This window comes from Mytilus galloprovincialis, chromosome 10 (genome assembly GCF_965363235.1).
Source record: "Mytilus galloprovincialis chromosome 10, xbMytGall1.hap1.1, whole genome shotgun sequence".
Classification (NCBI taxonomy): Eukaryota; Metazoa; Mollusca; class Bivalvia; order Mytilida; family Mytilidae; genus Mytilus; species Mytilus galloprovincialis.
The window spans coordinates 34,382,669-34,409,697 of record NC_134847.1 but is presented as its reverse complement, the minus strand read 5'-3'; the positions used below and the strand labels follow the sequence as shown (position 1 = coordinate 34,409,697).

The 27,029-nt window shown below is 32.2% G+C and overlaps 2 protein-coding genes across 3 annotated transcripts in view; one reads left to right on the top strand and one right to left on the bottom strand.

Annotated features, from left to right (window-relative positions):
- Positions 1 to 9,431, bottom strand: part of LOC143047446 (E3 ubiquitin-protein ligase rnf213-alpha-like) — a 135,365-nt gene extending 125,934 nt beyond the window's left edge. The window contains exons 1-8 of the mRNA XM_076220515.1: positions 9,316 to 9,431; positions 6,410 to 6,776; positions 5,720 to 6,043; positions 4,085 to 4,702; positions 3,364 to 3,758; positions 2,549 to 2,619; positions 1,530 to 1,694; positions 937 to 1,136 (exon numbers count right to left, since the gene is read on the bottom strand). Of these exons, the coding sequence (XP_076076630.1) occupies positions 937 to 1,136; positions 1,530 to 1,694; positions 2,549 to 2,619; positions 3,364 to 3,758; positions 4,085 to 4,702; positions 5,720 to 6,043; positions 6,410 to 6,740 (2,104 nt within the window). The 5' untranslated portion in view covers positions 6,741 to 6,776; positions 9,316 to 9,431. The remainder of the gene's footprint in view (positions 1 to 936; positions 1,137 to 1,529; positions 1,695 to 2,548; positions 2,620 to 3,363; positions 3,759 to 4,084; positions 4,703 to 5,719; positions 6,044 to 6,409; positions 6,777 to 9,315) is intronic.
- Positions 9,432 to 9,830: 399 nt separating this feature from the next.
- On the top strand, positions 9,831 to 26,263 carry LOC143047445 (uncharacterized). 2 transcript variants are annotated; one of them, XM_076220513.1, is made up of 10 exons: positions 9,831 to 9,983; positions 11,436 to 12,270; positions 16,477 to 16,590; positions 17,347 to 17,499; positions 18,295 to 18,516; positions 19,992 to 20,006; positions 22,274 to 22,386; positions 23,269 to 23,417; positions 24,185 to 24,288; positions 25,010 to 26,263. In XM_076220513.1, exons 2-10 carry the CDS (start codon positions 11,523 to 11,525, stop codon positions 25,810 to 25,812), a joined length of 2,421 nt encoding a protein of 806 aa, XP_076076628.1. In that variant the 5' UTR covers positions 9,831 to 9,983; positions 11,436 to 11,522; the 3' UTR covers positions 25,813 to 26,263. The 2 variants fall into 2 exon arrangements, with proteins under 2 accessions (XP_076076628.1, XP_076076629.1); XM_076220514.1 differs by lacking the exon at positions 19,992 to 20,006 and having other exon boundaries at positions 9,832 to 9,983.
- The last annotated feature ends 766 nt before the right edge of the window (positions 26,264 to 27,029 follow it).

Sequence of the window (27,029 nt, the reverse complement as noted above, 5' to 3'; positions counted from 1 at the left end):
TTAAACTTGTTAAAAATAGCCCAATGTAACTTGAAATTCCTTTACAGTTCTGACATCAAAATATCTCAGCATTACTTATGGCCAATAGAAAACAAAATGTTAATTTATATGTATTGTCTTTTTGAAGTAAATTTGGTTAAGTAAAAGATTTGTTCAGGTTTATGTTAACAAATGATAAGAAAATAAATAAAAGAGAAGACCTAATAAAATTTCAAATCTTCTATTTCCAAAACATCTATATATCTCATTTGTTAATATCTAATTTAGGAATAACTTGCAAATGCAGTTTTACTGGCGACCCGTAGCAAAGACAATAAAAGAGATATTTGCGACTGTCAAATCAAAATTGACGGTGGCAACTCTTCAACTATAGTCCTGTTATTCCGATTCTAATGCTTTACAAAAAAATAATACGTTAAAGCTTGAAAAAATGTATGAATTTAACATAAAAAATAATCTGCGAAACTTCATGAATGATTTTGGCGCAAAGATGTAATGGCTAAATGTGAGGTCATACAAATGAAAACTTGCAAACTAGGGCTTATCACGTTATTTTTGATTCAAATTCACATAAAATCACATTAAAACGGCGAATTTGAGGTAGGTATAGTTTTATTATCAATAATATTGTAGTAATCGAACATTTGTTGATCCAATCAATTCAAAATGGTGGGTCCTTCCTTAGTTACGCTTGGTCAACTGTGGATTTAACGGTAAATTTCAGCCAATGAAAAAAATTGTTACATAAAGATTGCATTAGAAACAGACTTTCCAATAAAATAAAGTTACCTACTGTGTAAGATTTATTCAATAAAAAAGTAAATTTCAGAAGTAGCATCTTTAGACTTTAAAGGAATCCATGTAAAGGAACAGAAAAGAGCATTGTTTTGTTAAAATGGCTATTTTGTTTGTTGTTAAACCATTGAAAATACATACCTTTCACTAAATCACTGTTCTTAATATTAAGACATCTGTATATTGAACTTCCACTAAGTGTACCACAATAAACATATTCAAATGTATCTGTTATTCCTTTCCCATGTACCATAATATAATTGTAGAAAAGTCTTTTGTGTAGAATAGTTTTGGGTACATTTACTGTACCTGAGAAAACTACATAGTTATCTGGTAAAGTCCTAAAAAATAAGAATTTCATCAAATTTGTCAAGAAAACTGGTTTAAACCATGAAAACCATGCAAGTAAAAGTTCTTTAAAATTAATTTATCAAATAAATAACTGAACTTCAACCAAGTCTATACAATGCTATATGAGCCTTCAAGTATACTTTCAACAGGGTAAAATGAATATGTGTGAAAAGTTCCTGGTAAAATAGTTTTTTCTTGTTAATAAAATTTTATGCAATATATAAGTGATGGTACATCTAAATACCAAATATCTCTTAAACTTACATAATCGCAAACACATTGTTGACACTTGTTTCCCCTGCAGCATGAAATAGCAAGGCAAATGTAAAGAAATACTATTTATAATTAGTCAAATTTATATGAAAGAAAACAAATTTGTTTACCTTTCGCCTTTCATTAAATGTTTCCTTGACTGCCATCCTCCAAGAGTTGAGTCTTCAAATGTTAGATACAGTTTATCCCTTTCTAAGTTACTCCATAGTGAGGGAGAAACAATACAATGGAAATGTACCTCTGCAAACTGCTTGTTCTTTTCTTTCGATCTTAAACTGAAATAATTTTATAAATAAGACAAGGTTACCTTAAAATATAGATTCTACCACTGTCTGGAATTTGATAAGATATTTATCCACCTGCGACAGTTAAATTTTCCAAATAGGAAATTCAGAGGAAAGTAAGAAAATTTGACATCATAATCAAATAATCAACAAGTAAGGAAAAGAATAAATCGTGGCGGAAGAACAATAATGAGTTTTCATTGTCTAATTAATGTTTCACCCGATACTTTTTAATCAAATTAAATAAGTGAAAATCAACTGGAATGTTGTATTTTAAATTTTATCTGCGGGTGAAATGGCTGCTTATTACCTATAATTGCTAAGCACCATATATTTAAACTCATTGATAGTTGTCTCATTGGCCATCATACCACATCTTCTTATTTTTATGCAATCATTAATGAAAGCAGGATGTTAGCATAAAATTTGTAATGTGACCTTGATAAACTTTTCACTTCTTTAGTCATGTTAGTGTTCTTCTGGAAAATGTTGAACTACTGTGGATTCATTATTATTCGTTGGATACCAATTTTCGTTGCTTTCATGGGTACAATAAAACCACGAAATTCAATGTTCAACGAATAACAAATTTTCTATAGGCTTGTATGCAGACTTCAACAAAACTACAAAATTAAATATCCACGAACATGCAAGTTTCCCTTAATCCACGAAAATTGGTACCCACGAAAATAAATGAATTCACAGTAAATTTATATGCATCTAAATTTTTATATTATAGTAATATGTCTGTCCTTATATATAAATATTTTGCCATATTTCCTGATTTCAATTTGAATGGAATAACTGAAATGGGATAAAACAAAAACATAATTACTGAATCTTACTTTGTTGATACTGCATCTGCATAACTTGGACCTGAAGCTTGATTACCAGTATTTGCAGAATTTGAAGGTGGCTTTAATGAAATAAAAAAAGAAACACAATGGTTATGTATTCACTTTTCAATTTGTACAAGCAATTCACAATTTGAAATTATAAACTTATAATAAGTGAATGATATATTTTCATGCTATACAAGCTATATAGTATATATTTTTGAATATGCTGTTGACATAGATATATGTCACGCCAATATGTATTTTTTATAGTTTATTTGAAAATAACTGGCCACATTTTTTAAAATGTAAACTATGCAAAACTTTCAAAGCAAATGGAACCTGACCCTTTCCATAGCTAGAAACAGCAAGCCTTTAGTGTTGCTTCACATACAGGTTTAAAATCGTAGGGTTTCATAAGGGTTCCTCTGTTTTGCTTTGTGTTTTTATTTGTGTGTATTAAAGTTACTCCTTCTTCCTTGTAAGAATAAAACACAACATCCATCATCCATAGCTAAATGTGCTCTCCATATCATAAAAAAAAAAGCATGGGAATATCAATAGCTCTAAATTTAACAGCTCTAAATTTAACCATTTTACATTAAAATGAAAGGAAAGGAATCAAACACATGTAGTTCTTTTTTTTGTAGTTATATTTGGCTAGCATGAAGCCTTTTTAACTAACTGTGCCCATATAAACTAATGTGCCGTTTTCAAGGCTTTTACATCCCAATTAAACCACAAAGCTCTGGATGTGGTACTTTATTTATGCATAGACACATATTCCAACAGATACAGGTATAGCATCCCACTTTTTAACTTACCTCTCCACTCCCTGAAGCAGTGGCGTTGTTAGACCTATTTTTGTCGTCTTTATCATGAGGTCTTGTTTCTTCATTTGAAGGTAACTGATCCATGCCTTCTACTTTCTCTGCACTGGGATCAGTTTGTAATCTGGCCTTCTTTTCCTTCCTTTCTTGTTTCTTGGAAACATCAGATGCCCCATCAGTTTCAGTCTTGTTCTTCTCTTCTTTACGTTTTTTCCTGTCTTTCTTCTTTTCTTCCTCTTTTTTCCTACGTTTTTTCGCTTTCTTTTTCTGACCTTTTGATTTTACAGAAGGATCTGGTTTTGCACCTTCTTTTTCTTCTTCTTCTTCATCATCTTCTTCATCCTCATCATTTTCACTACTTGAGGACTCTGGAAGAGGTGCATTCTTCCCTAAAATTTAATGATAAAATGATACTAATGACAGTATACTATGCATGAATATACATACTGAGAAAGTGTTCTCTATTAGGCGTTTTAATTCAAAATATAATTTATAAAAGGTCTCAAAAATTTGGCTATTTTGCTTTTTTATTAAAAATAGCATAGCCATGTTTTAAACAAGCTATGAATTGATCTTATATAACTAAAGTCCATACTTAACATGAGGCACTGAGAAGTTACTTGGTAATTGTAATACCCCAGTCACTCTAATACATTTAACCTGATTAAATTATTGTTAATACATATAAATTGAATTTATATTGAATCATACATACAGTCTTTATTATCTGTAGTGTTGTTGTCTTCTGTAGCTGGTGGTTTGTTATCTCCTGTTTCATCAACATTTCCTGAACCCACTGATTCTGGAGGAATATTTCCATTCCTGACATCTTGGTTCTGTTCAGATCCTGCAACGTTGGTTTTAACTTTCTCAGGACTTCTGACATTGACATTCTTCTCAAAAGTTTGAGCCAGCTGGTGTACCTTATTTTTTGCACCTGCATTACCCATATTATTCGTTAGAAAACTATGAGGAGGAATTTCTTCATTAACAGGGGGAGTTGTAACAGGTTTTTCTGTTTCATTGGTATCAGTCTTTGTCAATCCAGATTCTGTTACAGGTATTTCCATTAGCTCATCAGAAGTTACTGGAGTGCCTGATTCTGACAAAGAAGGTCCTTGGGCTAGACATTCTGGTTGAGCAGATTGATCATTCATGTTATTATCTTCAGTTGCATTGTCACTTTTAGGAATTGCATTTTCTTTTAATAGAGTTTCATCAGTTTCCATTGCTTCTGATTGTTGATTGTTCTTGTCCAAATCATTAACTGTTGCTCCTGAAGGCTCAGATATAGCACTAGCTGGAAGCTTGGGTCCAGTGCCTTTGGTATCTTCTACAATAAACATATAAATTAAAAACTTTACTCCGTTCATAGCACATAGTACAATGTAGTATGTAACATCAGACATCATCTCATGATCTGTTCTAACCATTTAATTAGAATGGTGAAAACATAGTCCTCTAGTTGTTGTGCTATTTACACATTTCCTGACCGCTGTGAGAAAAATCTTTCTCCTCACTAGTGAAAAATCCGTTCTCTGCAAATGATTGGTTGAAATTTAATTGTGACGTTAAATTTTCTTGTTTTCTTCTGAAATTTCTTTTTGTGACGTCACGAAAAAAGGCGACCATGCCTGATAACGTCACATCAAAAGTACACAACTTTCCTTAAATCTTCGAAAAGGAAGGATAAAAGTCATAAGAGAAACAGATTCCACCACTGTAACTTGTGTATTACAATATTTCTCCACTCTCAACAGTTAAATTTTAATTATTTAAAAAGCTTGGCAAGCCTCGCGCTTCAAATATTAAAATTTAACTGTCTCAAGTGGAGAAATATCGTAATACACTTGTTGCAGTTGTGGAATCTATATTTCTCCAATTTATGTGCAACTTTCACATTTCTTGAGCGGTGTGAGAAAATTTTTCTCTTCACTAGTGAAATATCTGTTCTCTGCATATGATAAGTCGAAATTTGAATATGACGTAAAAACGACTTGGTTTTTTCTGATTTTTCTATTGTGGTGTCATACAAAAATGTCTGACGAAGTCACATATAGAAAATAAAACTTTCTGAAAATCTTAGAAAAAGCAGAAAAAATCATTAGAGAAACAGATTTCAACCCTATAACTTGTGTAAATATGGTACTTCTACTCTCTCAACAGTTAAATTTTAATTATTTAAAAAGCTCGACAAGCCTTGTGCTTTAAATTATAAAATTTAACTGTTTAGAGAGGAGAAATAATGGAACACACTTGTTGCAGTGTACGAAAATTAAATTTATACTGCTTGGAACAATTTTAAGCATGTGCACACTCAATGAAAAGTACTTGTAAAATTCTAACTTACCCTCATTCCTGACTGTACCACCTTGACCCTCCTCATTCTGTTCTGTCATTTCTCTTTCATCAAGACATTCTGACACCGCAGGCTCATGTTGAGGACCACCAGCCACTCTCTGCATGTCACTATCCACTGTGTCCTCCTCTGTTGAGTCTGGCGTGGAAGATAACATACCAGGAGGTTTCCATGCATCAGGACTATCGGATCGACTTGATGACCCAGATCCTGAACTTTGTTGTGGTGACCGTCTTGTGTTCGGGAGATCGTCTACTCTTGGACTGTCTTCTGTTTGTCTTTCTACAGGAACAGGTACAGATTCACCTTTTGCAACTAAAATAAAAAAAGGTTTACAAAAATATTGCAAAATTATTGGTGAAGAAAGAGTGATAACTGATTAATGGCAGAGTTTCATTGCCATGTCTACCTAAAAACACTGCAGTGTGGTATTCAGATATTATAATGTCACCTTAGTCACATCCAAATAAAGGAACATAATCATTTAACATACCAATTTATCAGAAGATATCCAAAATTTTACAACATTTAATCATTATACAACCCAAGGAATAAACTTATGTAAATAAAAAATTCAGAAGTTAACATTCATTGACATTGTGGCAATACAATATTCAAAATCTTAACCCCTTATCAACTGCTAAAATATTAAATACAGGGAACTGTCATTACATGCTTTACCTTTGTCTTGTTCATTTAACTTGCTCTGATCATTGCCACATTCTGTACAAAATTTAACTCCAGGTATTAATTCTGCTCCACATGTATTTCCATCATCAAATTTCCCAGCGCACAAAATTTTAGGAGCCAAAAATATTGCTGGATCTATTCTCCATCCACACTCTGCACAGAATTTTTGTCTCTTTGTTATTAAAGATGAACATTGAGGACAAGCTTTAGTAGTGGTGTCATCCTCTTTGGCTACTTTACCACCACAAGCCAGACAAAACTTTGAAGATTGGGGGATTTCTTCTCCACAAATTCCCCCATCAACAGTGTTTTTACACTTCATTGTAAATGATTTTAAATCATGCCTTTATTTCTAATACTGAAAAATAAAATAATTTAAGCATATTAATTCTTTTAACAAGAGTGCACACGCTGAAATGTCTTACCTTCTTTAGTAATCATTGATATTATGTTGATAGTCCTAAATATAAAGCTTTATTACAACTGTCACATAAACTCCACATTAACCAAGAAAACTAAACATTGATCAATGAACTATGAAAATGAGGTCAAGGTCAGATGAACCATGCCAGGCAGACATGAACAGCTAACAATTCTTCCATACAACAAATATATTTGACCTATTGCTTATAAATTAAGAAAAGACCAAAACACAAATACTTAACACTTAGTAATGAACCGTGAAAATGAGGTCAAGGTCAAATAAAACCTGTCTGACTGACATATAGATCATAAAATATTTCCATGCACCAAATATAGTTGACCTATTGCATATAGTATTAGAAAAATAGACCAAAACTCAAAAACTTAACTTTGACCACTGAACCATGAAAATGAGGTCAAGGTCAGATGACACCTGTCAGATAGACATGTACACCTTACAATCATTCCATACACCAAATATAGTAGACCTACTGCATATATAGTATAAGAAAAACAGACCAAAACACAAAAAATTAACTATAACAACTGAACCATGAAAATGAGGTCAAGGTCAGATGACACCTGCCAGTTGGACATGTACACCTTTCAGTTCTTCCATACACCAAATATTTTAGACCTACTGCTTATAGTATCTGAGATATGGACTTGACCACCAAAGCTTAACCTTGTTCAATGATCCATGAAATGAGGTCGAGGTCAAGTGAAAACTGTCTGACGGGCATGAGGACCTTGCAAGGTACGCACATACCTAATATAGTTATCCTATTACTTATTTAATAAGAGAGAATTTAACATTACAAAAAATCTTAACTTTTTTTTCAAGTAGTCACTGAACCATGAAAATAAGGTCAAGGACATTGGACATGTGACTGACGGAAAGTTCGTAACATGAGGCATCTATATACAAAAAATGAAGCATCCAGGTCTTCCACCTTCTAAAATATAAAGCTTATAAGAAGTTAGCTAACGCTGCTGCTGCTGTAGCCACCGCGGCTGGATCACTATCCCTATGTCGAGCTTTCTGCAACAAAAGTTGCAGGCTCGACAAAAATTGTCAGCAGTGAGTCAAAATGACAATGTGGCATTATTGGACCCTTTAGCTGCTTTCACACTTTTTAAATAGGTTTTTGTTTATCTAATAGATAATCCTTTATCATCCTGTAAATTTTTTCCAGGATGAAAAGCATGTACCGTTGATAATATTATGAAGAAACAAGAATGTGTCCCCAGTAAATGGATGCCCCATCCGCACTATCATTTTCTATGTTCAGTGGACAGTGAAAATGGAGGGAAATCTCTAATTTACCATTAAGATTAAAAAGATCATATCATAGGGAACATGTGTACTAAGTTTCCAGTTGATTGGACTTCAACTTCTTCAAAAACTACCTCGACCAAAAACTTTAACCTGAAGTGGGACAGACGGACAGATAAAGAACGAACGGACACACAGACCAGAAAACATAATGCCCATAAATGGGGCATAAAAAAACCTGAAATGCAAACAACAACAACATAAACAAGCAACAAATGGTGCAGATATAGCCTTGCATGGCACAGGACCAATTTAGCATAAAATGTAAATAGGTCTCATCAGTTTTATTAGTAAACCATGACGTGAAGTAAAAGTTGAGTATGCTACAAAAAAATTGCATTTGGTATTAATGACAGCAGGTAAGTGAAATATGCCAACCCAGGATAAAGGGAGGTTCCAAACCATATATTTCAAATGCATTGATTGTCAAAAAAAGGGGGTTCTAACAATAGGCAATACAATTAAATTACAATGGAGTCCCCGGTGTCCGTCCTGCTGGTGATACAGCGCATTAGCTGATTTCGTCATATCAACACAGTAACACAAATAGAATTGTTCTTGTTATTGTTTTAACATTCCGAAGGGATAAAAAAAGAATAAAATTGATAAGTTCAAGAGTTAAATAATTACTGCAATCCTGTGATTTACAATATTTGGCCAATTTCCATTAAAAAAATTACATCATCAGATAAAATTTGTTTTATTTAAGTCAAATTTATATCAGATTGAAATATTTTTTAAACTGCATCCTTGGCAGTGTGCATGGTTCAAATTCAGCTATATTTCGTAGCCGAAAATCCTTCCTTTATTTAAATTAAGCTATTTTTGTGAAGGCATGCGCAAAATCACCATACATTGGAGGAACTCTCAGAACAGGGGTTTCCCTATTTTTGGACACACATTACACAAAAACTTGAGGGTGAAACCATACAAACAGATAATTTTATGAAATAAAAGTATGTTATGAATGTGTTAACACAATATTATCCAATTATTGCTTTTATCAGTTGAATGAAGTGAAGTCAAAAGTCTTAGGTGCACGGATACACTGGATTGCACCATACATGAATATTATCCAATCTTATTTGGTTTCCAGAATAATTTTCTTATTACGTTTTAATATTAAAATGAACATTACCTTTTTGAAGTGCAAAGTTTGTTTAGAACAAATGTGTATCGATTTCAATGTTACAAATTTCTGACAAGTGGATTTTCAAGAAATGTTACTTCTACTTTCGTTTTTGTGACAACTGTCAACTGGAAAGTTTCGTTGAAGACGTCACAACTGACGTATTTATACTTTCTTTTTTATACAAAATGTTAGACTGATTAATAAAATGATAACGTGTTGCACTGTCAATGACATCATGTTCTTACTAAATTAAAGAAACAAGGTTTACCTTCGAAACCATTCTACGAAGAAATTCCAAAGGCGGTAAAAGTGAATTGCTAACAGGCGGCTATATATCCCGACCTCTTTAGGAAACCTTAAAGGAGAAATTCTCCACAAAATAAGTAAATTGTGATTGTCAGAATAATAATTTGATCTTTTTATAATTAGTAGAATAAGTTAAAAGGTGACAAAAAAAGATAATTGTGTCGAAAAATATTCAATATATTATGGTGTTAGTCCGGAAATGTGAAGCATAAGTAGGTAAGACCATGTAGCCGAAACGAAAGTAGAAAGTTTGATGAAACGAAAGAAGGAAAATATGAAAGTAAAACCTGGTCAACATGGTCAACATTTTCTTCCTGAATTCCACTCATTGTGATGCTCATTCAATTAACCTATGAAATGTAAAATTGGTAAATTAGTACTCTAAATATTTGCATAAAATTTTCAAATTGGTAATTGACCGTAATTGAATCGCATTCAAAAGATTTATATTATTTTAAAATTAAGTTTGACCAATAATATGAGTTCACTGTCTTTATAGGTTTTGAAAATAGTCATTAATATCTAACCGTTTTGATTGACAGATCATTATATACATATTCACAGAAAACACAAACAGACACATTTGTTACATAGATATTAAAGAAAGTAGACAAAAAGGTTGCATTTATATACACTCCTGGTACCATCAAAAACTTTATATTGAGTATCTCAAACAAAATAGACAACTCACTCCAGTAACCAAGATGCAAAAATGTATAGAAGACTGTCTGAACTTTGCAAATTCAATAATCATACTTAAATAACTCAGAAATTCTTGGAAAGATTGAAAATATTCATAAAAAGAGAATAGCCATCGAAATATAAAGTTTCCCTCTGTTTTACTCATTAAGACACTAATTACAACATTATCATTGCCGGATCCAGAAACTTTCTTGAACATATTAGGCTCTGGTCATGCTTCAGTGATTCCCTATATAATAATCAACCAAATTTTTCTCAGAAATTTTCATAAGTTGGGGCCCACTGACTGCCTAAAAGGGGGGCCACTCCGGTCATGCTTCAGTGATTCCATATATAATCAACCAAATTTTTCTCAGAAAAGGGGGGGGGGAGGGGGGGGGGGGCTGTAAATCCGCCTCTGATTATTCAGTGGTTAATCATTAACCTCCATGTGTCAATGCAGTATATATTATCAAGAAAGGGAGAATATATTAGGCTGAGGAAAGCCTCAGTAAGAAACCAAAGTTCTAGTATAGGCAACAGGAGTTTCAGCAACAATATATCATTGTAAGTCACTAGACTTAATTATGCAGTAAACTATAAACATGGTAAGCAAGCTCAAAATATTATCCTATTGATTATAAAATAATGCCATTTAATACATGTACATGTAGTCTACCGGTATATTGTGTTTCACCATCCTTTAAAACAGTTTTGATATAATAAATATATGATATTAATCAGTGCATGAAAAAGTTTTGTGAACACACAGTGTAAATTTTTACACATATGATTTATACTTGGCCAAATATTCTATGTTCATGATGCTGAGAAACTTTGAAAATACTGCCTGATGTTAGCATTTATTTTTGCAAAGACAATCATAGTTGACATGGTTGAGTCACTATGACCTATATTTTAAGCTTTAATTAAAGTAAATTGTTAGTGAAGAGCTACTTCAATCTACAACTGCAAATTCGTTTTAAGCAATAAATATATATATGTAAATGATCTTTTATGATTGCAGGTTTCATTTATGTCACCAAACATACATATGACTTATTATGGCATTTATTGGCCCCTATTTCAACATGTTTCTGAAGTTTATCTATAATCATGATCTTGCATACTTTTTCCAGGTTGTCACTTGAAAAACATGGACAATTAAAATGATACATTGACAAATTGTTGTCAGATGATACGGTTGAGTGAACTCTGATTCACAAATGGATTTGGAATGTCACTTTGTTGGTAGAGGCACATATTTTGAAGCATTGCTGGAAAGATGGGAGGATCTAAGATGTGTCGGAGTGTATGGGATGAGATCTATAGGCAAATCCCGATTTGTGAAACAATTATTACATTTTGTATCAAAACACTTCAATGACAATGATTATACAGCTGCATGGGTGGATCTCAGAAATCTTCAGTCACTCAGACAAATTTTTCTCACTCTATTTGAAAAATGTGAAATACATCAATCTATAGACGGAGATGATGATGAACTCTACCAGGCCATTTTAACTTATCTTTCAAAAACAAACAGAACATTTTTCATCATATTTGACAATGCTGAGGATGCAATTGATTCCGATTTCAATCCAGATTTTATAAATCTGATCAAAGATATCTCAGATCAAAGTGCAAAGGTCAAGGTGTTAATAACATCAACTTCTCACTTGCAAGGTCATGACTTTTGCCATGGAGATGTATACAAGTATGTTGAGTTACTTCCCCTGTCAATGCAGGAATCAAGAGATTTATTGCATATGTCAGCCCCATCTGTTGACTTTGGAATTTACCTTGATAAAATTGTAGAGCTTTGTGAGGGTCTTCCTCTTGCTTTGTTGTTGACTGGTTCTGAGCTAGAGCAGGATGATGGGTTGTTAGAACCATGTGATATGGTGGAACTACTGAACAAGTGTCGTCTGAAAGTTCTTAGTCAAGATTTATATCCAATCCAAGAGAGAATTGGTATGTAAAGTTATTTTTTGATAATTGCTTACAAGTAAGGTTCCTAAAATGAGTTTTGATCATGTGTTGATCAAATTTATTTAACCTAGTTTATTAAAATCAATTTTGTAATAATCTCTAACCCAAAGTTTTGCAAGTTTACATACTAGTTTTCTTGCAAGTGGTGACTGGTCCTTTTAATTTTAAATGTATTACATAGATATGTTTTAAACATGTTAAAGGAGATTTGGTTAGTAATCTAACTATAAAGACAAATAAACAATTCAATTACAAACAACACTACACAAAGACCATACATTCATGTGAAGATCTTAATGACACTGCATTTGAAAAAGTCATGAATTAATTTTGGCAAATGTCTGGCATGAAAATTTTTTGAAGATAAAATTGAATATTTCGAAAAGAGAGTTGAATAAATGTTATTACTGTGACTTGACTGTTAGTATTGCTCTCCACCTATTGCAACTTATTCAACATTCTGACCAAATTGCAATTTGTTTTGTAAAACCAAACTGTTCAATTGGTCAGAAATTTGAACAAACTGCTGAACATTGAAAACCACAGTAAAGTCATGAAAGTGCAAGATGATATAATAAAACATACTTACAATGCTATAGGATTTTAACTTTAGTCTAACAGTTTCATTTGTGAGTTTGTATAGGTATTTTGTAGTCATTGTCATGCTTAAGATAAAATGTTGTAATTTTGAATTGCTAAGTTTTTTGCACCTGTCCCAAGTCACTGGAGCCTCTGACCTTTGTTAGTCTTTTATGATTTTTATACGACTGCAAAAATTGAAAATTTTTTGGTCGTATATTGGTTTCATTTTTTTACATAAATAAGGCCGTTAGTTTTCTCGTTTGAATTGTTTTACATTGTCTTATCAGGGCCTTTTATAGCTGACTATGCGGTATGGGCTTTGCTCATTGTTGAAGGCCGTACGGTGACCTATAGTTGTTAATGTCTGTGTCATTTTGGTCTTTTGTGGATAGTTGTCTCATTGGCAATCATACCACATCTTCTTTTTTATATCACGTTGGCGTCGTCGTCGTCATCGTCATCGTCGTTGTCCATTTAGTTTTCGCACTATAACTTTAGTGTAAGTAAATAGAAATCTATGAAATTTTAACACAAGGTTTATGACCACAAAATCAAGGTTGGGATTGATTTTGGAAGTTTTTGGTCCCAACAGTTTAGAAATAAGGGGCCAAAAAATGTAGATCAATTTGAAAACGGGACCAAAAGTTAAGAATCTACATATACAGCTAGATTCAGCATACAAAAATTAAACTGTGTTTGATTTTATCAAAAATTGAATAATTAGGGTTCTTTGATATGCTGAATCTAACTGTGTATGTAGATTCTTAATTTTTGGTCCCGTTTTCAAATTGGTCTACATTAAGGTCCAAAGGGTCCAAAATTAAACTAAGTTTGATTTTATCAAAAATTGAATTCTTGGGGTTCTTTGATATGCTGAATCTAAACATATGTACTTAGATTTTTTATTATTGGCCCAGTTTTCAGGTTGGTCCAAATCGGGGTCCAAAATTAAACTTTGTTTGATATCAACAAAAATTGAATTCTTGTGGTTCTTTGATATGCTGAATTTAAACATGTACTTAGATTTTTTATTATTGGCCCAGTTTTCAAGTTGGTCCAAATCGGGGTCTAAAATTAAACTTTGTTTGATTTCAACAAAAATTGAATATATGGGGTTCTTTGATATATGCTGAATCTAACCATGTATTTAGATTTTTGATATTTGGGCCGGGTTAACAAATTGGTCCACATTGAGGTCTAAAGGGTCAAAAATTGAACTTTATTTGATTTCATCAAAAATTGAATTCTTGGAGTTCTTTGATATGGTGAATCTAACCATGTATTTAGATTTTAGATATTGGACCATTAAAGGTAATGTCCAATTTAAAATTTAAAGTTTTAAGTTTAAGTTCTTAGACCACATTCATTCCGTGTCAGAAACCTGTGTTGTGTCAACTTTTCAATCACAATCCAAATTCAGAGCTGTATCAAGCTTGAATGTTGTGTCCATACTTGCCCCAATGTTCAGGGTTCAACCTCTGCCAGTCAGGGGTACTACTTGTACAAGTGTATTTTATTTACTTGAAGAAGTAAAAAAATATATACACATATAAGTAAATTTGTAGGATACTTATACAAGTGAATTTTATTTACTTGTATAGGTAAAAAAAAATTGGCTTTTTTTTTACTTCTTCAAGTAAATAAAATACACTTGTACAAGTAGTACCCCTGACTGTCTGCGGTCATATAATGCGGAGCATCTGGTTAATTCAAATCATGTCTGATTCTTATGAATATAGAAGACTTTTCAAAAGAAAAATTATATGATAGCTTAATTCGGACATTTTTATAGCAATTCAAAATTACAACATTTCACCTTTAGCATGACAATGACAAGTTGCAATAGTTGAAGAGCAATTACTGTAAGAGTTGTTTTTAAACATGTCAGGTGGTGAAACCAAAATAATTTGAGTGGAACTTAGTGTTCGGGATTAAAACCATTAAATAAAATTGTGTTATAATGTAGCTGTATTTTATTCCAGTGAAATTAAGCTCTTGATTCCAAACTTTTTAGGAGCCTGAAATTCAGTGGTTGCTATTGGTTTCAGTCTGTCATATTTTTCTTTGTCTATATTTTTGTCATAAATCAGAGTTTTTTTTATGCAAATATTTTTTGGTGGAAGAAGACTTCAAGTCTTCTGAAGTCCTATGGTGCCGACTTTAAAATCATTGAACCTCTGTATGCCGCATTCGTTTCTGTGTATTACAATTTCATAACAACTTCTGATTCCTGACACCAATTTTTACACATGATTAAGCATCTGAATCATTTAATTTGTAAATTAGGATTGAAAAACAATCACTATTGCAAATATGTACCCTTTTATTTATGTAAATTATTAGATTTCATCTCATCTACATGAACGTTATTTGTTAACTTGTAACCGGATGTTTTTACTGTAGATATTTGTAGTACGCATGCGTGAATTTGGTATCGGGACAACTCGCCCTGTTTATATTTTCGCCCTTGTTTTGTTCGTCATGAGTTCTTTCACCCATATAGTACATGAGTACGTTCACCCTGTGTTCATTCTCTTTACTCTTATCATGGACGTTTTATAATACGTCCTTACATTTATTAAAAAATATTAATATCAAGGGTATCGTTAAAAAAACTCTAAAACACGATTTAGTGAAAATCATCTGTTCCTTATTTTGTACCCAAGGTAAGACAATCAGGGGTCAAATTAATAAATAAGTTTAGAAACATCACAAAATTCTTTTGACATGTTTTGACCATTTAATACTTGATAGATGCATAGTTTTTGGGGAAAAGTTTCATCAAATAATATGAATATAAACAATGATAAAGGTGCTCATTTTTTACAGTGGATTGTAATGTTCTTTCAATGAGGGTTACTTCCTCATTTTGGAGTGTTGTTCCCAACCTGTTAAAGGTCCATCTTTGTGCATAATTCAAAATTGGAAATTTCAACAAGCATCTAATATTCTTACACAAGAAAATAAACCCTGGTCTGCTAGCTACATGTTCATCTTTTCTACTGATTTAATAACTAGAATCATGCAAACAGACTTAAGAAAAAGGCATGTAAGTTCATCATACAAATATGACACTTTTTCTAGACAATCCAGATCGTGCAAAATACTTTGCTAAAAATTGTAACCATTAAAATTGTTATCGCACACTAAAAACCCCCATGGGAACTTTCAAAAGTTGGCGGGTATGTTACAAGTCCTACTAATTTTATGCCCTATTTATGGGCATTATGTTTTCTGGTCTGTCCGTCCGTTCTGCTTCAGGTTAAAGTTTATGGTCGAGGTAATTTTTGATGAAGTGGAAATCAAATCAACTTGAAACTTAGTACACATGTGTTCCTTATGATATGATCTTTCTAATTTTACTGCCAAATTAAAGATTTTACTCAATTTTCACAGTCCACTGAACATAGAAAATGATTGTACGGATGGGAAATCCATGTACTGATGACACATTCTTGTTTAAAGAAAAAAAAATATGTCATGACGATAATGGAACAAAGCAGGCTGGGTTAGTGGGGCTGCTTTTATGGTAATTCAAGTTACCTTTTATTCACCTTCTTCCACCTCAGAGCTATCAGCTCTTTGATTTTATACTTTTATTTTCAGCACCAATGTACAGACAGTTCTTAAACAGATTATCCACAATACTAAAAGAGAAGCTTGGAATACTTAGTTACATTCCTGGGACGTTCTCTGCACAACAGGCAGCAAGGTTGTTGGGTATGTTTGAAGCATCATATTAAAACTGGTAAAATAAGTTTCTACATAAGGATTAGGTGTTTGAAGTTTTTAAATGATAAGGCCACACCAATTTGATTCCTAGTTCGACGGACCCGCCCGCACCTATTTTTTTCAAAACAGACATTTTTTATTTTATTTGTATTCCCGCTTCCCACATCCGGAAATGTAATCATGTCCATTTCCCGCACCGTTTTTTGTTGTTGTAAATATTATAAAAAGATATCAACATTTGTTTTTAAAATCACAGTCTAACCTGTATATTACGATTTTAAACATAAAAGCACCCCACCACACTGTTAATATCTGTGAGAATATTTGTTTCAGCATGAAACCTATTTATCCAAAGTGGGAGTGCTCCAATATAAATTTATAACAGCGGAAATATCTGCAAAGAACAAAAAATTGGAGTCCAAAAATCCGTAGAACAAGAAATTAAATTGGTGTGGCCTAAAAGAAAAGTTTTTTTGTAAATTTGCTTGAGACAATGCATGTAAATAGAAAATCCAAGAGTCTGAGAATAATTGTTATAGTCTAAGGAATGAAAAACAGTACTTGTCCTATTACACAAGCTATATAAACAACATTTCATATTTTAAGAAAAATCAGTTTTAGGGATGATATTCAGCCTAATTTTCACAGATTTTACATGATTTAGAAATGAAATCCTGAAAAACGGGGTTGAGAAACCTATTATCCTTCTCGATTCACCTTTATATGATAAAACTATCATTTCAGATGAGGAGAGTGACGACATTACCATGACAGAAACACTGATTCCTATTGTTCAACGCCATGTGGTACAATATGACAAACCTTCAAAGAGATTTGATATACATGGTATATTGAGAGACTGTATTTCAGAGTTCTTGAAAATACAAAATCTACCAGGTATGCTCCTTTGTGCAGCCGCTATTTTAGTTTTTGATTTGAATGAATTTTGGGTTTCCAATAACAAACAATGTTGTTAGCCATGGTTATATTATTTTAGACGAAGTCAATACACATTTTTCTATTACAAATGTGAAAACATTTTTGGTCAGCCCTATTCCAGGTTTTGCCCTGTAATGTAAATAGATATGTACCAAAGCATGTTCATTGATACTTGCAAGTTTAATAACTTATTATTATGGATTTGTTGGTAGATGTGATTAAGCATTTAACAAAATACCAATTTCCTGAAGAAATACATACATCACCTCTCTAATCTTAAAAGCAAATATAAGCCAAATTTAAAAAAAAAAAATCTAAATTATCCAAAGGTTGCTGAAGCTTCACAATATCTTATTATGGGGATTTACATGATAAAACTGTGTTGTAAAACTCATTTTTTTACCATCTAAAATGATCTTAATGATTTTGGGGTTTCCAATTAAAAACAGTTTTTCAATATTCAAAATGAATCAATATATGTAGAGACTATGTAAGCAATACAAAATCCTGAAAACCTATAGTTAGAATTCTGAAAACCAGTATAGTCAGGACTCAGAATTTTGAAAAACCTATAGTCAGAATTCTGAAAACCTATAGATGGAATTCTGAAAACCTATAGTTAGAATTCTGAAAACCTATAGTCAGAACTCAGAATTCTGAAAAACCTAGAGTCAGAATTCTGAAAACTTATAGTCAGAACCCAGAATTCAGAAAAACCTATAGTCAGAATTCTGATAAGTGATAAATTTTCAGAAATAAGGAAAAGATATTGCAAAATGTTTGCTGAGCTCATGCATGACATATGTGATAAGATGGAAACTTCACAGTATGCAGAGGCCCTGAGCATGTATAATATGGAGCAGCAGAACTTTCAAAAACTGATGACAGATGTTATGTACACCACTGAGGACACTTACCCGGTATATGTAGATCTGGCCACAACAGCCTTCCCTACTATGACTAGATTTGTCGGAGGTTGGTAGAAGTTTTATAATTCTCATTTTAAAGAAACTCCTTTTGCTGCCATGTTTTTATATGAGGGTCTGGTTAAGTTCAGAATAATAAAAAGAATTTAAGCAATCTAATTCAATTTTTGCATAGTTCATTTGATTTGTAAACTACACAGATTTGAGCAAAACTTTATATTCATGCTCTCATGATTTATTCATTGAAACTGTTGACTTATCAAGTCCTCAGAAATTATATTGGTTAACCAGTGAATAAGTCCTTTCATGCATCAATAAAGCTGGGTTTAATGTTTTATATACTCTAAACCAACTTATTTGCAAGAGTGATCTATTTTGCGCTTTTTGCCAGAAGAAAAATAATGCGAATATAAATCCTTGCAAAAATTTTAAAACTTGGATCTTTTCTTGGCTAATTACATGAAGAAGGGGGGAAAGGACCTTTATCGGAACTCCTATATCAGGTGTATTTAAGCTTGGGATTTCGGGATCAACCCTTTCGGGATTCAGGAATTCTTTTTTCGGGTTTCAGGTTGTTGGGATTTAAATTTATTTAAATTCGGCACCTCAGGATTTTGTGTTTTTAAGCCTGGGATTTCAGGATCAGGACCTCTCCTACAACCCCCGCCCCCCTGTATCAGAAATTGAACCTGTGAATTGGACTAGAAAGGGCTAAATAATAAAGAATAGTTATCTCATTGGGAATTACTACATCTCATTTTTATAGGCACGTTTACGGTTATATTATGGGATACTGTTGTCCCTCCATCGTCAACATGTCAAACATTAACTAAAAAGCACTTTAACCAATTTGCATAAAATTTTGGTGAATTGTTTATATCTATTGACATGAGTCCATTTTTGTTTTATAAAATTTAGATATCTTGTTTCCGAGTTGTGGGGTTTTATTTCTTTAAAAAAAGTTGGGTTTTTTTTTAGTTTTCTGACAATATCTCAAGAATTCTTTTACAAACCTGCAAGAAATTTTGGTGAATTGTTCATATCTATTGACATGATCCCCTTTTGATTTTTATAAATTTTAAATTATATGTTTCCAAGTTACAGGGTTTTATTCATAAAAAAGGGGTGATTTTCCAGTTTTCCAGTTTTCGTACAATATATAAAAAATGCTTTCAGCAGTTCTTATGAAACTTAAGTGAATTGTTTATATCTATTGATGCAAGCTCCCTTTAGAATTTTATAAATTTCAGATTTTACATTTCCCAGTAATGGTGTTTTATTCATTAAAACAGGGGTGATTTTCCAGTTTTCATACAATAACTCAAAAATGCTTTCAGCAATTCTCATGAAACTTTGGTGAATTGTTAATATCTATAGTTTTCCCTTTTGAATTTCATAAATTTTGAATATGACATTGAGAAGTAAATGAAAGTATTCCTGAAAATGTGACAGGTGTATCATGTGCTCATGGCACAACTGTTTATTATATGGATAAAGTTCAAGATTATAAGCAATTAATTACAGACAACAAAACCTTGTGAAAGTACAAACAATTGCAATAACAATGTTGTGAAAAGCTTTCTAAGATGTGTACATATATACCACTAAGTTACAATTTAATACTTATTTTCAGTGTCTTATGTTTTTCTCACACTAGTATATATATCAGTTACATGCAAAAATAATTAACATCTTGTTTTAAGCAATATATAAAAGAACATTGTTGAGTGGTGTTTTCTCTTAACAAAGTTTTATATATCATAGCACTTGTAAATATTGAAGATTGAATATTCAAATAACCATATACCGGTATATATATTCAGAAAAAGGTTGAACTATTTAAAGCTTTATTTACAAAAACGTTGGCCAGTGAAAGTTTTTTTTATACCCCAAGCAACAAACTTGCGGATGGTATAATGTTTTTGACCTGTCCATCCATTAGTCCTGTTGTATAGATAAGAAATTATGATTCAATATTATTTCTAGGAGTTACGCCCCTTTTAACTTATTTGCTTCAATATACTACTGCAACAGTTTGTCATCGCAACTCAGCTGAAACCACACAACAGAATTTCATGAAACTTTGTAGATAATTAGGTTATACTATGAAGGTTTGCATATCAACAGGAAATTATGATTCACGTTTTTTTTCTAGGAGTTACGCGCCTTTTAACTTATTTGCTTCAATATACTACTGCAACAGTTTGTAATCAAAACTCCTGAGAAACCACACAACAGAATTTCATGAAACTTTGTAGATAATTAGGTCATATTATGTATATGTGTATATCGACACCAAATTATGATTCAGGTATTTTTCTAGGAGTTACGCTTCTTTGAACTTATTTGCCTCAATATACTACTGCAACAGTTTGTTATTGCAACTCCTCTGAAACCACACAACAGAATTTCATGAAACCTTTTAGATAATAAGGACATATACTATGCAGATTTTCATAACAACAGGAAATTATGATTCAATTTGTGTTTCTTAGAGTTATTTTATTTGTCCAGTAACAATGTGGGGAAAGGTGGCATCTGAGCACTCTCACTAAGGTTCTTTAATTGCCAAAAAAGTTGCCAAGTGAATTATTTATTGACATAAAGGTTGGCTAATGAATGCTTCAGTGATGAAAATGGTGACTAGTGAATGCTTTAATGACAAAAAGAATGATTAGGGCATACTTTATTGTCAATATTTACTGGTGGTGTGCTACAAATTTATGAGTAAACACAAATCAACTGTTTTGCTGATTAGCACATTTTTAACAATAATATTTTTTTTTTTTGCTTTAGTATTGAGTGGCTGTAAACAACTTAATTATAATGTTGTGTGCTTATACATATTTTAACAATTCAAGAATTATTAGATTGTGTCCCTTGATTGCCTCTGAAATTGACTTTGATATACATTTTTTTCTCTAATGGTTGGCCTGTTATCTATTTCTTGCATGAAGAGATATTTACTGTATCAAACTGCACATGGGATACAAAAAATGTAAAAAATGATCCAGCATTGGAAAATAATATTGGTACTTTGTTCAGTCATCATGATGATTGATGACTTTCGAAGGTCAAAACAATGAGAATATCCTCCATACCAACAGAGATAAGGGATTTCTTTAATAATATTCAAAACATTTACTCTTGTATTATATTGTATCATCCTCAATTGATATCAGGAGATATCTAATTCTCACTCATTATGAAACCTTTAAATTGAAGAAGTTTTAACAGTTGTTGTTTTAAAGGGTTGAATTAAAAAAAATTATAACAGGGGGTTCCATGGGATTTTGTCATGATTTAGGTATTCCAGTCTTATTTTCACCAAGTTAAGTTGTGTCGCCCTTTTGGAATGAGAAGAACCAGCCTAAGCAAGTTTGGTTCATTTTTCTTTTCTTTTTAACAGTACATATTTCATGTATTTTGCTTGATTTATTCTATCATACACAGTACCTATAAAGCACACATATACATATAACATATGCATTTACTTTCACATAATATACAAGTATTTTAAATTAATAAGTATAATGCAAATCGATTCACTGATAATTATTGGATCCCATTTTACCAACATAACAAACAAGATGTTTACTGAGTGCTTGTGTTTCAAACATTTTCATACAAGCTGTTAATATTGTTTTCCGATTATAGTCAGTTATTAGTTTTGTTAACAGATATAAGTGTTAACTTCAATGCCATTTAAAGGTTGTCTCATTGGCCATCATACCACATCTTCTTATTTTTATATCAACTATGTTTTTCTTTATAATACAAATAAAAAAATTCATTCATTTCTGCAGTGGATACCTTTACCTTCATAGAGCAAGTTCTACAATTAACCAGAAGTAATAGGGAAGAATTAGATGAGGCTTTTGTCAGTGTGACCTATGGTAGTGTTCTTACAAATCTTAAGGTAAGTGTCAGATGATCTTGTTGATACTTATATCCAGATTAAAAGTTACCTCTGATAACATCCAATAAGAATAGAAGTTTGACTTATGATTGATGGCGGTCTTCTTTTAAATTCTACAAACATTTGGTAAGGGGGTTATATTAGCTGGGGGAACTGTAGCTCTTAGGTCCTTATGCTATTTTTTGCGTTGCCACGAGGAGGCACCAATGGAGTCTTGGTAGAGTAGAGGCTATGTACTGACAGGAGAGGCTGACACGCTCAGATCTCTTTTCACATACAATGCTAGTCAGCAGCATAAATGCACTAGATGGATAACACTACCCTGTGGTTTTTACCACCAACAACACTTATTAACAACTTAATACTATATAGATCTTGTGTATAGACACCTGTATTGAATTGATTACTGTGTGATACTTTTGAAATAAGACTTAGAATTGAGGATGGAAATGGGGAATACTTCAAAGAGACAACAACCAGACCAAAGAGCAGACAACAGCCAAAGGCCACCAATGGGTCTTCAACGCAGCGAGAAAATCCTGCACCTGGAGGTTGTCCTCAGCTGGCACGGAAATAAAATTGTGTACTAGTTCAGTGAAAATGGATGTCATACTAAACTCAAAAACATATAAATGAACTAAAATTAAAAAAAACATACAAGACGAACAAAGGCCAGAGGCTCCTGACTTAGGACAGGTGCAAAAATGTGGCAGCGTTGAACATGTTTTGTGAGATCTCAACCCTCCCCTTATACCTCTAGCCAGTGTAGAATAAAGAAACACATTGTAAGTCTTGAAAAAAGGAAGGCCCCAAATTTCCTTGGTTTACAGTTTTTGTTTTTCTAACCACTTTATTTTCTTGATACATGATGCTATTTTGTAGGGAGATTTTCATGAAGGAGAAAAAAGCTACAATTATTCCATATCTGTGATGGCTAAGTATAATGTATCCACATGTTTGATGAAGATAAGAGCTCACCAGGGTCTGGGGTGGAATCTTGGATGTCAGGGAAAATCAGCAGAAGCTCTTAGGTAACTTTAAATAATGTCTCAATACGATTTTGATTTTCATTGAAAAAGATGAAAGTAATTAACAGTTGAAATTGTATCATTTAAGATTAACACCCCATTACTCTAAAGGGAAGACAAGATTCATTGCACTCTAATAGCATTAGAGGCACTTTCAGATATAAATTAGGGAAACAAGGTATTACTGGAAAATAAACAATACTTTTATAGTAGACCTCAATGCAATAGGTTGGATATGTCAGTTTTCATGAAAATTAGGTTTTGATTCCCTGCCTTTTTGGTGGTCACATCAACTTTAAACTTTAGTATATATACCATTTTTGATGCATTTTTTTAATTTGTAAGTTTTGACCAAGTATTTTACCTCGTCAATAGAAAAACTTATAGTGTCTTTTGATAGTTATATTATGCATACTGTGGTTTCATTATTATTCATGGTATACCAACTTTCATGGATTTCCTACGGGCCTAGGGAATCACGAAATTAAATGTTCAACGGATGACAAATTTAAGGTAGACTTGTGTGCAGACTTTGCCAAAACCATGAAATTAAATATATCCACGAATTTGTTTTCATAGGTTGACAGGTATGCATTTCATGGTACTCTGTATTTAGGTTTTAATTCTGACTTTTGGTGGTCACATCAACTTTAAACTTCAGTATGCAGCATTTCTTATACATTTTTTTCTTATTACCAAGTATTTTACTTTGTCTTTTGATAGTAATGTAAGCATATTTCAGTAATTTTTGGTAATAATTCTGTTCACAGTACCCTGAAGAAAGCTTTTCAATACGAAACCGAACTTGGTATGGAGAATGAAGACCTTATTCTACAAACATTACAGTGTCTGGCTCTCTTCAACACATTTGCAGGTGAGAATGAGATTACTAAATTGCAGACGGTCAAATCTGTCAAGGTCATTGAGTTTGCATGTATGATATACTGTAAATTCAGTAATTATTTTAATTATGTGACAGGGTTATAATCACAATAATTAAAACTCGTATTTTGAAATTTTTTATGTGAATCATACAGGATTTTTCTGAATATTGCATAATAGTCAAAAATGACAAAACTGTAATGATAAATGCACGCATGAATTTCTGATTTTTACAGTAGTTAATGATAATGTTGACGATTGTTGCTTAATGTACAGTGGTAAATATCACATGCATATCAGGGCAAGGAACTGTTAATGAAATAGAATATAGTACTTTGAACTGGACCAACATGAGCCTGAATTTTAACTTGCTAGGTTATATGATAATACACTCCAGGAAGACATGTCACCCTTCCTTGACACATTATTTTAGCCAACCTGTCTTTGGTCTTACTTTGAAATGACTTCTGCTTTAGAAGTAGCAAAAACCAATTTCAAGTTTTTGGTTCAACCTGGCTTGGGATCAATCTCACTAACTTCTGCACTCTTGGATTATTATATTATAAGGCTGAATATGATTAAAAGGAGATGTAGCATTAATGCTATTACACAGCAATAATCAAATAAAAGTTTTTAATATTTGACTTTTAGAGTTAAGACATGGCTTTGAGAAATTCATTATTTTGAAAATTAAAAAACATATAACATTTTAGGATTTTTGGATGAAGGAGAGTTTTACCATCTGAAAGTTCTGAAGAAAAGAAGAGATCTTTATGGCACAGATGAAAACCCTTCCATTGGAGCATGCTTCAATAATATGGGAATATTATACAAACAAAAGGGAGATCATTCCAAAGCTTTGGAGTATTATCAGGCAGGACTTGATATTAAAAGAAAAACAAAAGCAACAGACAAAGCAATAGTCATATCAATGAACAATGTTGCTAGTACTTTGTCTGAGCTTGGTCGCCATGACGAAGGCATTGACATTTTAAACGAAGCATTTGATATTGTAAATAAGTACCCTGGTTTCTTGTCTGATTGCCGTGATCTCTCCAATGATACAATGGGACTAGTTTATTTACACAAAAAAGATTTTTATAATGCGATTAAATATTTTAATAGAGGATTGAAAGGGAGGCTAGAATCGTCACCAAATCATATTTGTGTATTGGAAGAAAAAACAAGATTGGCCGAAGCTTATGTTGGACTAGGACAATATAGTGTCGCACAGACAGATTTAGTGGAAACTTTGAAGTGCAAAGAGGGTTTCATTAAACAAATGCCACAAAATACCTTTATATATGATTCTTATAAAATATTAATGGAAGTTTCACGTCGCCTTGGTGACAAGAAAAGTATGGAGTCTTACTTTACAAATTGTAAAGTTGAGATATACAGGCTAACTGACTTCTTTGAAGATTTAGGTAATTTGACTAGAGCAAAAGAAATGGCAGATAATTTGAAACTGGTACAAAAAATATATTATGATTTTATGAGAGGAAGGAGAGGTTAAAATTGCATATGTGTTTAAAAATTCATATTTATCATTCTAGAGGGAACTGTAAATTAACTTATTTTATCTTTTATTTTTTATGTTTAAATCAAATCTACTGGCTTCCGTTCAATTTTTTTATTTTTTTTTTAAATTCAATATTCTTGTTATGTTTCTTTTAAGGTAAGATCCCAGTTATACATATCCAGGAAGATTTATATTCAGAATATTTTTCTACAAAAAATAATCATCAGAGATTGCAAAATACATTGAATCATTACAAAAAGGTTACTTGTACCATACACTGACTGTATAAAAAAGTGGTGTACTTTAGATTTTGCTTTAATTATATGACATACATGAATTGTACTATATTTTCTGATCAACATTAGCATGACTGTTAAAGTGTTCTTAGTAATTCTAATATAGTGTGTTAACAATGAGCTGGGCTTATTCCTTCCTACATTCTTTTGACCAAGACTAATGTGATCTATTAGCTATTTTATTCATTCTACCATTTGTGTGAACTATGAGATATGTATTCATTCTATTATTTGTGTTAACAATGAGATGTTCTTATACATTTCAAGATTAGTGTGAACATTGACTTCCTCTTATTTATTCTACTATCTGTATGACCATTTATCTGTTCTTATTCATTCCACTATTTGTGTTACCAATGATCTTTTCTCATTTATTCCATCATTTTTGTGACCAGTGAATGAGTCTTATTAATTTGGCGTTTCAAAATCTAATGCATCCTGGGTAATATTTTCAAAAGTGTACACCAAAACATCCTGATTGGTTAAAAATGTCATAAACAATGGAAATTTAACCAATGACGTGACATTATTTACATTTTGGGGTACGAACAATGAAATTACCCATGATGCTTTAGATTCTGAAACGGCCAATTTGACCATCTGTGTTTCCAATGAGCGATTATTATTGCTTCTGTGTTACAAATGAGCTGTTTAAATTTATTCCACCATTTGTGGCACAAATGATCTCATTCCATCATCTGTGTAACCAATGAACCGGTCTTATTAATTCTATCCTTTGTGCGAGCACAGCTATTCTTATAGGTTCCATTAATAGTGTGAACAATGAGCTGTTCTTATTCATTCCACCATCTCTGTAATGAATTAGCTGTTCTTATCTTTTCCTTCATTTGTGTGAACCATGAGCTGATCTTTTTCGTTCTACCATTTGTGTGAAGCATGAGATTTTCTTATTTA